Source organism: Octodon degus, unplaced genomic scaffold (genome assembly GCF_000260255.1).
Source record: "Octodon degus isolate 3935 unplaced genomic scaffold, OctDeg1.0 scaffold00305, whole genome shotgun sequence".
NCBI classification, from domain to species: Eukaryota; Metazoa; Chordata; class Mammalia; order Rodentia; family Octodontidae; genus Octodon; species Octodon degus.
This window is the reverse complement of record NW_004524881.1, coordinates 1272599-1290759: the sequence shown is the minus strand read 5'-3', so window position 1 is coordinate 1290759 and position 18161 is coordinate 1272599. Positions and strand designations below refer to the sequence as shown.

Genomic DNA, 18161 nt, shown 5'->3' with positions numbered 1-18161 from the left:
AGGAAAACATAACACATTGCTTTGGTATAACAATAGGAAGACTGGGCATGGAAACTAAAATGACTTAGTACCTCTGTACAGGGATAAGGAGCTATGGAGACTTCTATAATTGTTTTTTTCACTAAAAACCAGGTTTTTTAAAAAATCTATTGGAATAATTGAGTCAGGAAATTTTGTAAGCTCTTTTCCAGGAAACTCGGCTTTTCAGTAAAAATCAGTATGGAACTTTGAGAATCAAATGCTATGCTCTTAATTCAGGCTGAATTCTGAACTCTATAACATAACAGTGGTTTTGCCTATTCTTTTGCCTTTGATTACACTGCAAGAGATTTTTCTTTAAAGTACTTTCTGTGCAGTACCTGAAATACCATCCTGTCAGAAAAATGATTGTCATGGGAAATGGCACATTTTTCTCAGTGACAATGAACCATGAAACACTGGCAAGCATTGAGTCTCAGGAAAGATTATAAGACAGTTTCAAAGTTACCAAGAAGACCGCCCCAGAAGAAATATCTGTCTGCTCTAGATTTTCTGAAATGTGTAACTTGGGTTGTGAATGAATAGATTTCCAAAAGTCATAATTTTACAAATAACCATTCAATCGTATTAATATGAATCTTATTTGGCAGGGGTGACTGGGCAAAAATCACTGATTACATTCTCCCAGAAAATTTTACATATCAAAATAATTTTGACTAAAGAATAACAGTTACTAAGATATGTTAAAATGTCTGTACTTATCCCTACCAACATTATTTACACATTCTCTTGGTTCACAAAAATACAACTTAAAAAATCTTACAGCACTTATCACTGTCCACTCATGTATACTACCTCACTCAGTCCCTTCCCTGCTTGATTCCTCTCATTGAATTTTTTTTTCCTGGGGGGTGGAATTGAACTCAGGACCATGTGCTGCCAGGCAGGCACTTATGCTGCTGAGCCATCTCCCCAAACCCCTACTTGATTCCTACCCAGTATAAAAGTAGTCAGAAGACCAAGTTATTTTCCTGGAGGTGTTATGAATAGGTTAGCATGAGATGCAGTATATACTATTTTAAAAGAAAAAATCAAATGCATTTGAGTCCTGTATCAGGTAGGTTTACCATTTTACCCTGGGTTCCAAACTGTTAACTTCTGTTTAGGGAGAGAAATAAGAAGTACAACATAAAGTGGTACATATGTACTTGGAGCACACAACTTGGTGAATGAAGCACACTAACTAAGGTTAGACCAGAGAGTGTTAACAAGTGATGCAGTGACAAATTGACAGAAATGGTTACAAACTTCCATAGCCACCAGAACCCAGTCTCCCCCCCAAAAAAAATTACTATACAAGTTTATTAAATACTTGCTAGACACATGAAAAGTCAGTCTTAGAAACCACATGATTTTATGAAGCATAATGGCAGCCTGTCCATTACCGTCTGGCCAGAACACTCCTCTCAGCACCTGCTGGCACCATCTTCTTCCCTCCTCTTAACGCGTACAGAGCCTGTGTGGACATGGGCCCTGCCGTAGTCCAGCTCGGGACAGCGCACACATCATTTCACTGAGTGGGGACGATGATTAAGTTCTTATGAGGGGGGCTCTTTCATCTGCTGTTCCCTGAGACACAGGAGAGAGGCAGGGAAGTTAGGTCTCATCAGAAATGACTCACCAGCTGTGAAAAGTTGTGGGGGTGGTGTGGAGGAAGGCATAGGGGATAGCTAAAAAGGAGGTTCATCCTGCTCACCTCTCTTCAGCCTACTGCTGCTTACTCTTCCCTTAAGATCCAGACCTATCCTCAAGTAAGCTTTCTCTAGCCAAATATTCCCACCCAATGCCAAGCAGAACCTTCCTCTATGTTGGTCCAACCTTTAAATTTATTGTACTCCATTAAATTTGCCTCCTTCCTGGTTTGAAACCTACAAGAAGGGTATTTTGGAGGTCATAGGTGCTCAGTAACGCTTGTTGATAGAGGAAGATGATTGACTGTAGGAGTGGTAATTAACATTTCCAGAAGGTTTCATTTATACTTAGTTTTTCATTGTTTTGCAGTACATGGTATTGAACCTAGGGCCTTTGCACTGAACTACATCTCCAGGCTTTTCCTTTTTTTTTTTTAATTTTGAGGCAGAGTCTCATTAAATCACCAAGGTGCTCCTGTTGGGCTCAAACTTGCATTCCTTCTACCTCAGCCTTCAGAGTGCTGGGATGTACAAATGTGTGCACCCACACCTGGCTTCATTTGTACTTATGAAAATCTCAGTAGCTGCACAAATTCAGACTGGAAGAGTCACAGGTAGAAGTGGTAAGCTAGTCTGCTTAATGGCTAAGTCAAGTTAAAGACATTAGACGGGTTAAAAAGCATCATGGAAGAAAGTAGAATACACCAAGCTAATGTATTCCAGTGACTTCAGCCTAGTTCATTTCCTCCTTCACATCTGCTCAGAAACTTAATTTAGGGGGGACAGGAGGTTTTAAAAAATGTCTGTTGTGAGGAAGGAAGCTACTAAGGATGTTAGAAGGGTTTCTACAGAAAAGGCTCCTTAAAGGTCTTCAGACACATGTATTAAACACTTGCTAGACACATGAAAAGAAACCACATGATTGAGGTTTCTTAGGCCACACTAAGAGAAACCAACCTAACTGTTCTTTCCACCAGGAGAGTCATTAGCATGCACCAATCTCCTATTTTGCAATGGTGCGTCAAGCACAGGATCTTCTGATTCCTTCTGAACAGGTCTCTGGGTGCCTTGCTCTATAATATTGGAGGTATTTTATCATACTTATTAACTATTTTCTATACCATCTAATCCTCACCATTACTCCATTTTATGGATGGAGAAACTGAGGTACAGCTTGTAGGGTCACATAGCTGTGTAGTGGCAAAACTCATTTGTCTCCTTTGATTTGCAATTGCTACTTTATTTGGTACAGGGACTTACTGTGCAGCTTGGACTCACAGTGTTCCTCCTGTCTCAGCCTCCTCAGTGCTGGGATTATAGGTGTGCACCATCACTGCCAGTTTTGGGCTGTCATGGCGCACCCGGGGTTCCGGCGCCAGCATGACATGGGTTACTGAGGATCAAACCTGGATCCTTGTACTTGCCAGGCAGGTGCTTAGACTGCTTAGCTATCTCCCCAGCCTACTGGCAGAACTCATTTGAACCCAGGCAGTATGACAATAGAGCCCAGGTACTTTGTTGTTACGTACATATTCTTCCTCTTCTTTCAGGTTATTGTTTTTATAAATGTTAAGATAACTCCCACAGAATACATCCAGGGATTTCACTCCCACCAAGAACACCTGAAATCCTGAGAGGCACCATCTGTCACCCTGCCTTCTTCGACACAGCACCTCGCTTACCATTTGGCACAGCAGTGATAGACTACGAAATCACTGTGCCCTCATAAAATCCCAGAATCCATCCAAGAGCCCCCAGATAATCCTTTTTTAAAAAGTAGCTAAAGAATTTCTCCAGTAAACATATCCAAGAAGGGGGAAGTTCCCTTAGCCAACACTTACCTCATCCATAGATTGCTGTCCTCGGCACGCAAGCCAGGTAAAAATCAAACCAAATAGGACGCCCAGTGCCATGATGATGTAGGGTATATTGGTGATAATCAGAGTAGTATTAATCACAGACTTAAGTCGCCTTGCAGTCTCTTTATCAATGAGAACACTCTAGAGAAGCAAGAGCATAGTAACTAAGTATCCAGCACTTAACAGCTTTTTTGTATGTCTTTCAAATCATCAAACTTGATTATGCCCTCTTGTTAGCAGGCTAGATATACTTAAAGCCCATTTATAAACTAAACAGGAAATTTATTATCTTTTCTACTGAAAATAGGTATTACTCAACACCGAATGGAAAATTAGAGAAGGGCATCCAGAAATGTTGAGATAATTTCTTTTATCTCAAAACAAAATCTAGCTCAGCATTAGTTTTCTTCCAGAAGTTTCTTCTGGCTGCCTTAGCATTAATGAAAGGTCCATTCACTAAGCCTCCACCTCACTCTAGAATACTTCCCACTGTCTTGGCACTTTCCAAGATTGTTTGTTTCCTGGTGACTTTGAGGTCCCTGAATGTAAAATATCTCAGTCATCTCCACATGGGGTATAGCAATAAGCATCCAGTATGCACTCAATTAATACTTATTAATTACATGAATTAATGAAACACAAAGATGGTTGAGTGGAAAGGATCAGTTCTCTCTTGGTTCTTCTACAGTCATCAGGACCAGAGAGTGGTTAAGCTGTGGGTTAACCAGAATTCTGGAGGGCTGCTTGCTAAGGAAAGATACCAGAATAACATGTTTCGGTATATAGGCAGAGGAGGTACTCTCACCTAGTGTCATGAGTGAGGTATCTGAGGACTTAACTCCATAAAAATGATGGACAATAATTCTGGGTTAACTTAGGCTTAATTTCCATCAGACTGAGTTAGGTTCAGTGATAATTTTTTCAATAGTGGCTAACATCCCTTGGGTCAGAGTTTCCCACTCTATAAAAAAGTTGTTGGGACAGTAGTCTCCAAGGTAACTGCCAGGTCTTACATTTCATTTTTGTACACAAGAGAATAGGCAAGCTCATTCAAGGAGGCAGCCTAAGTATGAGGTTTCACTCCTTCCTAGCTTTTAACAAAAACAAAGCAAAAGTTGGGGGTAGAGAGAATTTCAAGAATTCCACTACTATGAAGTTAAGTTTGCAGAAAAGTTCTGCATTTTCAGAAAGTTCTATTTTCATGCCCTTCCCCACAAACAATAATGTGTGGTCCCAGAGCAATCCCAGTAAACACTGCCTTCATTTTCCTTTGAAACAATAAAGCCTCATCTTAGAATTATAATCACAGATCCTTCAAAAGATATATAAATGTAGCCACCAATATAATGCTAAATGCTGGGAAAAAGACATAAACCTGCCATCTGTGGTAGGTTTCAACTATTTAATCTGACCCTAACAGAATTCCAGGAACCAACAGGCATTTAAGGACAGCTGTGTTCATCCCACAGAGACAGGCTTATCAGTGATTTACTCTGAAGTCCATGCTTATCTTCTGTTATTTCCTAAGAGTACTATAAAAGGCACAAGTTTTACAAAAGATAATGCATTAAAATTTTTAAGAAATTATTGGAAAAAATTTTACATTAAGTAAAAAATATTAAGTTGGTTTTAAATTATGTGAGTAGTGACTTTAATATTTTCTTGCTAATCTGTTAATAAATTTTCTGCAAATAAGTTTTTATCTTTTGTTTTCTAAAAAACATTTTTAAAATGGTTTTGCAAATAACAAAAGTCTGCCAATTGAGAATTTATTGCATTTTTCCCCTTCAAATCTGAGCAGAAAGGCGGGGATACAGCTCTGTAGTACAGCACTTGCTTGGCAAACTCAAGATCCTCAGTTCAATTCCATTTACCAAAAAATTGGGCAGAAGAGCAGAGGAAAATGGGGAAATAGCACTCTAGTGACTCTAACATGTAATCCAGAACAGAATTTATCACAGTTGTCTTAAACTGGCTGGATTTCAAAGGAGACAAAGCCGGGCTTCACTGGGCATCTGGTCGAGCTGGCTCTGTTCTGCTTCTGCAGATCTGACAGCACTTTACTTGCTTCTCCCAGAACACCCCCACCCACTCACCCCCCATCCACCCTCCCAGGGGAGTTTTATCCAATTAATGGTCTCCTGAAGGAAACTTTGTTACATTTCTCACAATCAACTCCCAGATAGCAGGGTCATGTTACCATCTAAGAGAAAATTTCTGAGAACAAAGAGCTCTTAAGAAGCCATTTCTAGCTTTTTTTCTTCCCACGAGAGTCAGTCTGGTGATTGCGGGACGACCGAGGTGGTCTGTGGGCCTTGTGCGAGGCGCTGCTGCCACCGCTGCCTACTCACGGTACGAAGACAGCATTTGAAGAGTGTATCATGAATCCCAGTATGAAGCAGAAACAAGAAGAAATCCAAGAAAATGTAAAGAATAAGCCTGCGCCAAGAAGAACTCTGAAGATGATTCAGCCTTCTGCAGCTGGATCTCTTGTTGGAAGAGAAAATGAGTTTCCTCAAGGCTTATCCAAAAGGAAACATTCAAATGACCAGTTAACACCTAAGACTTCAAGCTCTGGAGCAGTTATTGACCCAGAATCTGATGAAAATAAGAATCATGGAGGAGTCACCCAAGAAGCATTTGATCTTATGATTAAAGAAAATCCATCTTCTCAATATTGGAAAGAAGTGGCAGAAAAACGAAGGAAAGCTCTCTATGAAGCCCTTAAGGAAAATGAGAAACTTCATAAAGAAATTGAACAAAAAGACAATGAAATTGCCCATCTGAGAAAGGAGAATAAAGAATTGGCAGAAGTAGCAGAACATGTACAGTATATGGCAGAGGTGATCGAGAGACTGTCTCGTGAACCTCTGCATAGCTCTGAATCATCTGACAGCCAGGAATTTGATTTTGGAGAGGAAATTGCTGAGGATTCTGAAGTGGAAGACTCAGAGAGTGCCGCATGTGAAGAAACCGTTTCTTCTTCTACAGATGCAGAGCCAAGTACATGAAGTTCATGAGTATTTGACTCAAGAAATACACTGCCAATGCTTATTACCTCCATTTCAGTTCTGTGTAGCAGTGCAAATAACTACATAACGGAAATGCTGGAATCACGTTTCTTTGACTACTGGGACCTGAATATTGTATTCAAATACTATATATTTTTAATCTGTGTTTTATGTAAATAATAGTTTTACTCAGTTGTCAGGTATGACTTACGTATATGGTACGATAAATAAACTTGAGTTTCCTATCTTGAAAAAAAAAAAAAAAAGAAGCCATTTCTACCCTTCTCCCTATATTATATTGCACACAGTCATAACAGTAGGCACCATAATGGAAGCATTTCAAGTTTGAACAGATAACAACACACTTGTGGCTCCCTCCCATCCAGGACTCACCTCGTTGAGATACATCACTGGGAAAACCATGGTTCTAATGTCTCCTGTTTCACTAAAAAGACAAAGGATTAGAAGACTTTAGAGACAGCCTCATTATGCTGGTGCACTCACCTGCAGAGACATATTTTGTTAAAAACTCCAGTATACTCATTTCATTCAATGACCTGGAGTTTGGGTAGGCTTCTTAGTTATCTTTGTAAACACATTTAAGTCAAATTCCAATGTGTCAGCCCTACAAGTGCAAGGGGCTCATCAAGTGATCTCTTTTCTAGAATCATCACAGGAAGACACACCTAGTGAAACAATACTTCTGCCATTGCTCAGGACATTTGCCATTTGGCTACTTATGGACTGTCTTCAAACAAGAGCCAGTTTAGTCCTTGCCATGTATTAGCTCTGTGCTGGGTGTCTTGGGGACATCATTTTATTCAATTTTTACACCAGCTATATGCAGTACATGTCATTACTGTCCCAGGTTTACTAATGAGAAAATTACAACTCAGAGAGGTCAGGTAGTTGGCCAGGATCACAAGGGAGTAGTGGATCCAGGGTTATAAGTCCATTTTGGGTCCAAGATTCCAGTTAACTACTAAATTATACTGCCTCAGAAATACATACCCAAGTCATAGAATGCTTCTCTCAACCCACATTTGCTTTGCAGAACTATGACATGTTTTTGAAGGTGACTGGATTAAGGGGTTTCTACGCTTATCATGGATTAATGTGCTGCTAGGACCAAGGGTCCAGATGGAGAAGATGGGTCACTGGGGCATGCCTTTGATGGGTATATCTGTCTCTCTGACTTCTTGGATGACAAGGGTTAAGCAGTTTTTCTCTCACCCTTTTCCATACGCAATATAAGCCTTGAATTAGCCTACCATGGGCTGAACCCTCTAAAAATGTGAGGCAAAATAAACCATCCAAGTTATGGATGTCAGGTATTCTTTTCCAAAAAGTTCACTGATAACAGTACATATAGGCTCCATCCTATTTTTTCACTTGTATTTTATCATAAGCATTTTTTCATATCCCCAAGAATTCCCATGAAAAGGAGCTTAGGAATTTGCATTAAGGAGTGGTTCATAAATGGAGTATGGGAGGCAGAAGCCTGACTCCAGGAGAGCTTGTGGCTGTTCCCAATTGGGAGCAAAGCAGGTAGAAAGAATGCAACCAGTCATGTGGGTGAAGGAAATGCCCAGTGGAATGGATAAAAACAGAGTCTATCCACATAGTCTTACGAGTTGTGGGAGTTCTAGCAAGTTATTTAAGTTCTCTTTGCCTTGATTTCCTCCACTGTAAAGTGAGGATAATACAAAGCTGTAATTTAATGCAAGTAATATGCTTAGAGCAATGTCTGAGGCATGGAAGCTACCTCATGTTTGATTAAATAAATCAGCAAATTCCAAGACTACCATAAAATTATGATTGCACCTCACCCCTGAAGGGTTGGAGTGAGCAGCTGGAAGTAGGCTATCTTCCTTCTGACACCAACCCCACCAGAAAGTCATGTAGCAAAACCAGTGTTTGCCCTCATAGAAAGAAGCAAAACTTACATGAAGTCATCTAACTTTTGGACATAAATGTTGATTTGGAACCTCTTCGCTGCTCTTAGGATAATTCCAGTCAACTGCAAATCAGAAATAAGAAGAAAATTTCAAGATTAAACCACAGAGCACCATTTCTGTGGATAAACAGGGTGGTCATTACATGTGTGACAGGCAGAGAGGTACAAAGGAAAACCAATCCCCAGAACAGAAGGAGAATTTGACCAATATAGTAAGATGAATGTGGGTCCTTGGGGGTCCTGTTAAAATGCAGGTTCTGAACCAGCAAGATAGCTCAGTGGACTAAGCACCTGCTTTGGCAAGCGCAGAGACCTGGGTTCTCTCCTGGGTCCTGCACACTGCGCCAGCCCCACTCCCAGGGCGTGCTGAGCTGATGACTGAGTCCAGATGTGGTGGCACATGCCTGTAATCCCAACGCTGGGGAGGCTGAGAACAGGGGGATCACTACGAGTCCACGCTGCATAGTGAGACCCTGTACCAAATACATAAAATGAAAATAAATAAATGAATGAATGAATGCAGGTTCTGATTCAGTAGGTGGGCATTTCTAAGAAGTGCCCACTTTGCATAGAAAGTCCAAAAGGACTCCAGTCTCAGGAGAATAGCCTACCAGGGCTAAAATGCAGGCAGCTGTCCAGAGCTCAGGAGGATGTAGGTCCTGTCAGGAATAGTATCCAAGTCTAGGGTCACCAAATGGAGCCCAGGAAAAGTGGTTGCTGTGCTTGTTTTTCCAAGCCCCACCTTTGCTCTGAGGTACAAGGTTATCCTTACCCCTAGGTGACAGACTCTGATTTCTCAGTCTAGATGCAGTGATTGTGGCTAAGCAGGAAATGAGCAGATGTGGTGCTAAGAGAATGTTTTGCTTTCTTTATTATTCCATGATGTTCAAAGTCCCAAAAATGAAGATATTTGACCTTTAATTTAGCTTCTACAGTTACAGACTCTCACATTCCTGCCACTTTAACATGATTATACTTGTTCTCTAGGAATTCAGGCATGGTGCATATGTATTCCATACTTTTTAAATTAGTAATATCATATAATCAATTCTTTTTTTGATACAGGATCTCGATATGCAGTTCGGACTCATAGTGATCCTCCTGTCAGCCTACCCAACGCTGAGATTACTGGCATGCACCACCATGCCTGGTTTTGGGGTGGGCACTGTGCGCCTGAGGTTCTGAAGCCAGCACGGCGTGTGGTACTGGAGATCAAACTCAGGACCGTGCACTTGCCAGGCAGGCACTTAGATTGCCGGGCTATCTCCCCAGCCCCCATATAATCAATTCTTAAAGGTACTTGTTAAAAGAAGTTTGCTACAGATGACTGAAGCTAACATAGATATTTAAATTGCAGCCAAAATATTCCTGGCAGTTGGTAAACTGTGTGCAACCTTCATTCTCCCTTATCTGTGTCCCAGTGAGAGAAATAAATCTCTGCTGGGGTCCAATGCTGGCCACAGAAGGCTGAGCAGGTAATACGGCTCCAAGCTCAGGTGTTTCCAATGACTGAGTTTTCACTGCTGCCTTTTGTTTGTTCGTTTAAAGCAGGTTTGCTGGTATTTCTGCATATTAGATCCATGGAATTTAGGCTTCTAATTCAGGGCTGCAAGACTATGCCTCAACTTGCAGTGAGCTACTTTCACCCCACTTGACCATACACATATAAAGAAAACAGCGTGTTTCTTGAGTGCTCAAGGATAAACGAGTGTATACTGCCAATACAGAGTAAAACGTGTTCTTTACTAGGAGGTATGTACTCACAGGATTAATGTCCACAAAAGTCTCGTGATCCTCCTTATTTGGATGCAGGCCTTGTATGGCAGAAATAAACCTCTCATCTGCTTGGTAAAAGTGTGGGAAAGACATAATAATGGGCGCACCTGCATTTCAAGGGAAATAAAAATTAATGATGCTGTTTTTCAAATCTGGCATAAATATAAAGTTCCTGGCCATAAACTTAGTGCCTAAAGGGTAGCAAATGTCTTAGCAAAGTAAACATGAGAAGGCGGGCAGCTAAAATATCTTTCTAGGCCTCCTACCTCAAGATTTATACTTTATTTTCTGCCATCTCATGTACACATATTATTTTACTCCCATTATATATTGAAGTCCTGACTAAATTATTTCTTCTTCAATAAGCATTTCCAAAAACTATTAAGTCTGCATTTTTTATATACCTGAATGCTCCAGCAGTCCTACAAAATTATAATTTTTATCCTCATTTTGTGTTGGAAGAAGCTGAAGTTCACAAAAGTTACACACTTTGCCCACAGACGAGACACTGTAAGGTTAGGGAGGCAGCTAATCAACAAAGCCGCCCACCACAAAGCACTCACGTCTGTTATAGTTCTGTACTTGTTAGTGGAATTTCTTTTCCTCCTAACCAAAGATGGATCTTGTTCTAGACATGCTGATGCTAGAACTTCTTAAGAGTTTGCCTGGTTGTGTGCTGTATGCTTAGCCACTCGCCAGAGGAAGCTCTCTCCACGTGAGGACTCAGGGTTTTTCTCCCTTTTCTATTCACTTAAAAGCCAAATGGGAAAACATTATTAAAAGCAAAGTATTCTAGGCCAGAATATTGAAAATAAGAGAATGACCCAATCCCAGCTAAATGGGAAATACATTTTTGGAACAAATAACCTATTGGCAAGTAATTTAAACTTGTTTACACATCACGATCCATGGCTCAAGGTACTCATCTTCTCTCACATGTGCAGCATTTTGCTCTTTACTGCTAAACAGTTCTACAAAATCATAATTTTCTTTTCTGTGACTTACAGTGACTTTTTAAATATATATTTAAGTATCTATGGAGGGTTTGATAAGAGCCAGACACTTTCCCGACTATGCTGCACACATTATCTCTGGCCCTCCTGCAACTTCGTTGATGTGAAAACTGCAATGTGCTACCCTCCTTACTCCAGGTGTCCCACTGGCTAACACACAGAATGGCTGGACTCAAACCTCAAGCTCCCGGATTCCAGAACTCGCTCTCCCACTATCTAAAATGTTCCCTGGAGAACTGGAAACTGAGGATAACCCTCAAGTTTTCAGCCCAAATTTGGGGATACACAGAAAGAGGAAAAGGACTTTAGCCAGAAGTCTGAGTGTTTCAAAGTGCAATCTTTCTGTTGGCTCTAGCATCAACTTCTCAAGGAAGAAGAATATTGAAGAAAAATGTATCCTTAACCTCAGCAGAGAGGGGGGGGCAGCCACCATCCTCTGTTAGCCTGCACCTCCAGGCAAGGGGGGCCTGCGTGCCCAGGCTCCAGACACCTAGACTCTATCTTCACGGGAATCACTGGGAGGGAGCACTTGTTAAATGTTTAGATTCCGGGACCTAGGACATACATTTTTAATAGCTTTCCAGATATTTCTGCTATAGGGCCAGGTTTGGGAGCCACTCCCTTATCAGACAAAAATGAGTAGGTCTGCTGGCCTCAGATTTCTCCAAAAAGGAGATATTATTGATGTTTTCTTTTAGACACAGGGGTGGAAGGCATGAGATAGGGAGTCATTATGTAGTTCAGGCTGGCCTTGAACTCACTATATAGCCCGGGTCTGGCCTTGAATGTTCAGCCTCCTAAGAACTAGGATACAAGCATGCACCACCATGGCCAGCTCTGAAAGGAGATTTTAAAGCCAATTGTACATTACTTTATTTAGGAGAGAGGGGTGACAAAGACAAAGTTTCTCCAGGGAAACTTTACACGGGAATTAAACCCTAAAAAGGGAACAGGTACAAATATGAGAAGCCTCTTAAGTCTAGCAAAGATTTTCTGAGAAGTAATGGTTTTATAAATAGCATATTCCCTCTCTGGGCCTTGGTTTCCACAATTATAAAATGAAGTCACTGAACATCAAAATAGTAGACTATCATGAATAATTTTGCAATAAGTCTACTGGTAAAACTGGTCTATAAAGAGATACCACTGTCTGTGGTCTCAATGATAATTCTGCCTCACTGATGAAGAAGAGTAAAGAGCTCAGACATTAAGATATACTGGGAAATTTGTGGTCAGGGTTTAAAACTAACTCAGCTTCAAAATATTGAGAGTCTTTGCTAAAATAGGTACTTTCTTAAAATCAATTTGTCTAATGTCTCAACATTGTTTGAAGCCTGCCTCAATTAATGCTATACATGTCGTAACAGCAGACAGTAAATATGAGCCTTTGTTACAGACAAAGCTCCTACACTACTCAGAAAAAGACCACATGCCATCCTAAAAATAGAGCATCACAGAAGAAGAAGAATTTTAAAATCATTTCATAGGCTGTAATAAACACACTTGTGAGAGGTTGTAATTGCTCTTCCTATTGGCTGCCACCCTGACCCTTCTTGCACTCCAAGCCCTCCACATGCTGCATGGCCCTCATCCGAGCCCCTCTCTTGTTCTTACCATTCTTGCAGATGCTGACATTCAGCACTCCAGAGCCCAGGCAGTTGCCTTTAGGGAGGCAGAAGCCAGCATTTTCTGAGGTATTGGCTAGTATTTCTGCAGGCACCTTATACCGAAAGGCAGGCAGCCCCTCTACTCTCTCATAGTCACTGAAAGTTATATACACAGACCTGTCAGGATATGAGAGAGAAAGTCAGTGTGCACTGTAGGCAGTAAGGTCCACCCAAGTCGCTGAGCAGCAGGTGTCAAGCACAACACCGCTAGAGACTTGCGGGGTTTACGTGGAAAATAAGGATGCAAAAAACTGCTTGGAACAAGCCCCACCATCTCAGCATGACAAGGCAGATAATCTGTAATGAAAGATGTTTCAGAGGTGGCAATTATGCTAACAAGGTGAACAAGGCCAAGAGAAAACAATGTGAGTTGGAAAATTAAGACAGCAACATGTAAGCCAGGTGTGCTGGTGTACACCTGTAATGCTAGCTACTCGGGAGGCTGAGGCAGAAAGATGGCTTAGGCCTGGGAGTTTGAGGCCATCTTGGACAACACAGACCCTAACAGTCAGTCAATTAGTAGGACCCAAGTATTATTTTAAAATGCCTTTAAGAGCTCATCTTTACAATTCTAAATGCTGATTTACACAGACTAAATAAATCTACTAAGACTAATAATGAAAGCAGTTGCCACCACGTGTATGTATGTTTGCCACTGGTCTGAAGATGTTATAAATACTGACTCATTTAGAATGGAGATACTGCACTAAAACATGAAGAGTCCTGTCAACGAGCAGGGAGCCAGGCCATGGTGGGAAGCAAGAGCAGCAAGGGGAAGGCCCCCAGGCTCAGCCCAGTAGGATCTTGAGGGTCTGAAAAAAGCCCCATTGGATGGACTATAGAGACAGGGTCTCGTGAGGCTTCCAGGCCAGCCTCCTCCCAGGTAACCGGGCTTTCACGGGTGCCACCACGACACAGGGCTTTTGGCGTGTGACAGCATGGATGCACCTCTCATGGTTGTGACTGATTTGGGAACTGCCTTCTGCTGCACATTCTCCCCACAACATTTATTAAGGAAGTACCTTAGCCAAACAAAAAATACTGTAACACATAAAACTGATACTTGCTATATAATGTTCTTGGTCCCATCTTTCTCTGCCTGCCCTGAGGAAATTTCTCTTGGAATATGGGGTCTCTCACCCCAGGCAGCTCTTTATACTTTTTCTGATGTGTGTTCACTAATAATACATGTCATTATTTGTGATTTTAAGACACTATAAATAGTATACCATATTCTCATTCCATGATTTACATCATTGATATATTTTCAAGTTTTTTAAAAAGTACATAGCTATGGTTCTTTTAAGTCTTATATAATATTATATCACATAACTATATCATAATATACTATTCTCTCTCCCCTCCTCTTTCTCTTTGTCTCTCTCTCTCTCTCTCTCTCTCTCTCTCTCTCTCTCTCTCTCTCTCTCTCTCTTTTATTCAGGCTGGCCTAGAAGTGCAGGTTGGCCTACAACATGAACCCAAAGGCACTCTAACACTGAACTAAGTCCTAACCATGTCCTATTCTTTAGAGATAGGGTCTCACAGAATTGCCCAAACTGGCCTCAAACTTGTGATCCTCCCAAGTAGCTGGAATTACAGTCATACATCACACCTTACCGGCCTATGTTCTCCCATTTTTACATAAGCATAAGCTGATTCTGATTTTTGCTATGATAAACCAAGGTAAAAATGTCTGTGTCCCTTTGAGTGCATATAGAAGAATTTTTGTGCAGGAACCTACCTTGGAGAGAACTGTGCAATCACAACCTTGTACCTCTGTGGCTTCACTGAACTTGCCCATGTGTCTCTAAAGCTCTTCTACCACACAAAGTGTGCTTCCTCTGTGCCAAATCTTTAAAACCTGCCTCCAGCCTTCTGTACATCCCTGTTCCACACTACTGGGATACAGCCATCCCCCTTATCTCCCAGAAGATATTCACTACCCAGGGGGCTAGAAAGGCCTACGTGGGATGCAGTGAGTGGGGGGACTCTGAGCTGTTTCTTAAGGAAGCCACAGTGCCCGGTGCCTGCATAAACACAAGAGGGGAGGTGATCTAGCTTCACCAATTTCTAGCATGGCTTCTGGGTGGGTAATGTGACTATGAGACAGGAGCCCCTGGTGGAAAGCATAATGGTATTCAGCAGGGTCTAAGGCAATTAGGTCCTTCTGTGTGCTCCCCAGGCTATCAAGAAGACAGAGCTATAGCCTCGGTCCCTGGTCCACAGTGTGAGGTGAAGGCAGGAGAGGAACTGTTCTCTTGGGAGACTTTGCATGGTCACTGCAGGAAGGAGGCAAGGTCACACAGAAAGGGGGTGACAGCTAGGCCAGTGTTGTGCACTCTGGAACATTCAAACTCGCATTCATTTCCTCTGAAGGGCAAGGCTCAGAGGTGAGTTCACCCTTGATGAGCACATTGCACAACTCAGAGCCAGTGCTTGGTATCCTGCATGTGGACAATATCTCCCCTGGGCTTGTAACCAAGTAAAGGTAGGTGCCTGTTTCTAATCTTATCATACAAATGCTGCAGGTGAGGCAGTCAGTGGTCACACAGCTGTTGAATGTGAGGCTGAGCCATACCAGGACAGTGAGCTGGGGTTGGTGCCAGGAACACCCCCCCCACACACACACACACACACATGCACACCACCCTTGGCACCTCATTATCCACCCCTGCTACTCAGAACAGAGAACACGCCTAAAGAGCGTGTTCATGACCCTCAGAGTCTGGTGGTCTTGTGGTCACAGACTCTGTTTTAAAAAGAATGCATTCTTACAGCTCCTACCTGCAGAAGTCAGATGGGAAGACATAAAGCACTTCATCTTCAGTTACTAGTGGGTGAAAAGAATCTCCATCTGTCCCATTAATCATATTGCACTTGTCTGTTGCCCACCAGTCAAGTGACCTACAATTGATAAATGCAAGGAAAAGTAAAAATCAAGTTGCACCTCAGGTACCCTAACTACTGGAAGGACTTTCGTGATGTGCCAGAGCCAGTCACCCACAGAATCTTTTTCTTTCTTTCTTTCTTTTTTTTTTTTCCAGTACTGGGGATTGAACTCAGGACCCTGAGCTTCTGAGGCAGGCACTTATTCTACTGAGCTATCTCCCTGGCCCCTATCCACAGCATCTTATTCATAATAGGCACATGAATGCAGGGGAGTACACGGGGAGAGAAAAAGGAGACCCCTGGGCCCAAATCAATTTTTTTTCTTTTATAATACTGGGGATTGTACATCCCTAGCCCCAGCCCCTCCACATACAAACACAAACACAAACACACACACACACACACCACACACACACACTTCTTTGGGTTTGTTTGTTTTGTTCTTAAGACAAGGTCTTTCCAAGTTACTAAATTGCCCAGGTTGGGCTTGAGTTGGGATTGATCCTCTGGTCTCAGCCTCCCAGTGTGCTGGGATTAAAGGTGTGTACTACCATGTCTGGTTCCAAATCATTTTTGATAAAGGGTAACTGCCCAGAATCTCTACTTTCTTTGTCCAAAAAGTAGGTCCTACCTAGAGATCTACAAATACTGACTGACTTAATGCAAAATAACCCAATTTAGCAATAATACCCTCCCTGTCTATAGCCAAGCCACAGACACTGTGCTGGCAGACATATCCAGTCCTTCATGTTCACAAAGACTGGAACTCAGTCTAGTCTACATTCTGAACAGTGCCCCTTCCAAAAATAACAGAGGACTTTTCTTGGAAGACAAGAAAATTCAATATGCTCACTAAAAGCACAGTTGACACAGCATGTCTTTAAAAATTGGTCTTTAAATTGATGAGACATGGGCTCAGCTATATAAGTGCCTGCTCAACAAATGCAATGTCCTGAATTCAATCCCCAGTACCCAAATAAACAAACTAATTAAAATAAAACGAGACATTCATTGGACTGAATGTTCATGTCACTGTTCTCTTGTTGAGTCCTAACCTACAAAGAGATGGCAATAGAAAGCGAGCACTTCAGGAGGTGACTAGGTCATGAGATCAGAGCCCTGATAAGTGAGATTAGTGTCCTCACAACACAAATGCCCCCGTCACCCTTGCTACCATGTGAAGGAGCCGTAGGAAGATAGCACCTGTGAACCCTCAGGCACCAGATCTGCAACTGCCTTCATCATGGATTCCCAGCATCAAGAACTGTTAGAAATCAATTTATGTTTATAAACCCCTCTATGACAATTTGTTGCAGGAGTTTGAAGGGGCTAAAACAGTACAAAATGTGAAGAAAAAAAAAAGGAAAAATCAGGCAATTCCCAGTTGTCTCCCCCCCCCCGGGGGGGGAGGACTGACCTAAGTGCTAATTCAGTGACTTGCTAAGTTTCTCACCTTAAAATAAAAAATAAATCCTACTGTGATGGCACACACGTGCAGTCCTAGCCCTCAGCCAGCTTGTTCTGCATAGTGAGTTTAAGGATAGCCTGAACTACAGAGCAAGATAATAAATAAAAGTAAATAAAAACAGTTGGAGACGTAGCTCAGTATGAAGGCCCTGGGTTCAATCCCCATTACTGGGAAAAATGGTTAAAAATGATGAGATATAAAAAAAGGAGGAGGAAAGAATGAAACAAGAATAGGAAGATACCAAAATGGAAGAATTAAAAAATCTTGGGAGGAAAAAATAGTTTTGGGAAGAAAAAATATAGAAACTCTAAGTTGCACATAGCTCAAAACAGAACTGATGAATTGTAGGAGGAATACAGGGAATGGGGGACAGAGAGTGAGACAGGGTGAGTACCAGAGGAGCAGTGGGTGAGGAGAAAACTGCTGAAACTCTTCCAAAATTTCAGAAAGACCCAAGCCCATGGACTGAAAGTGTGTCTCAAGCGCCAAAGAGGCTAGATAAATTCAACTCTGGTTATGTTATAGTCACTGTACAAGTTCAAGGATAAAGATAAATGCCAAACATCAATGGAGTTCAGCAGCATAAGTGCCTGCTTGGCATGCTCAAGGTCCCAAGTTTGATTCCAGGTACCACCACCAAAACAAAAAGTCAGTGGATGGGGCTGGTGAGATGGCTCAGTAGAAAAAGCGCTTCCCTGGCAAGCACAAGGGCCTGAGTTCAATCCCCGGTTCCACCAAAAAAAAAAAAAAAAAACATATAAAGTTGGTGGAGTAATTTCATGATAGTTTTGAATTGTCCGCTTAGAATTTGGTAACTGGCTAAAGTCACTCACAGCTGAGAAATATTAAAA

At 41.7% G+C, this 18161-nt stretch overlaps 1 protein-coding gene and 1 pseudogene across 2 annotated transcripts in view; one reads left to right on the top strand and one right to left on the bottom strand.

Annotated features, from left to right (window-relative positions):
- Positions 1 to 142: 142 nt before the first annotated feature.
- The window catches only part of Scarb2 (scavenger receptor class B member 2), an 81561-nt gene continuing 63542 nt past the window's right edge, over positions 143 to 18161 (bottom strand). Inside the window, exons 6-12 of the mRNA XM_004647424.2 lie at positions 15738 to 15857; positions 12901 to 13070; positions 10262 to 10380; positions 8487 to 8560; positions 6934 to 6985; positions 3512 to 3670; positions 143 to 1608 (exon numbers count right to left, since the gene is read on the bottom strand). Coding sequence (XP_004647481.1) covers positions 1570 to 1608; positions 3512 to 3670; positions 6934 to 6985; positions 8487 to 8560; positions 10262 to 10380; positions 12901 to 13070; positions 15738 to 15857 — 733 coding nt within the window. The 3' untranslated portion in view covers positions 143 to 1569. The remainder of the gene's footprint in view (positions 1609 to 3511; positions 3671 to 6933; positions 6986 to 8486; positions 8561 to 10261; positions 10381 to 12900; positions 13071 to 15737; positions 15858 to 18161) is intronic.
- Positions 5891 to 6772, top strand: LOC105741138 (annotated as a pseudogene). Its single transcript, XR_001116957.2, has one exon. The product of XR_001116957.2 is annotated as a geminin pseudogene (transcript).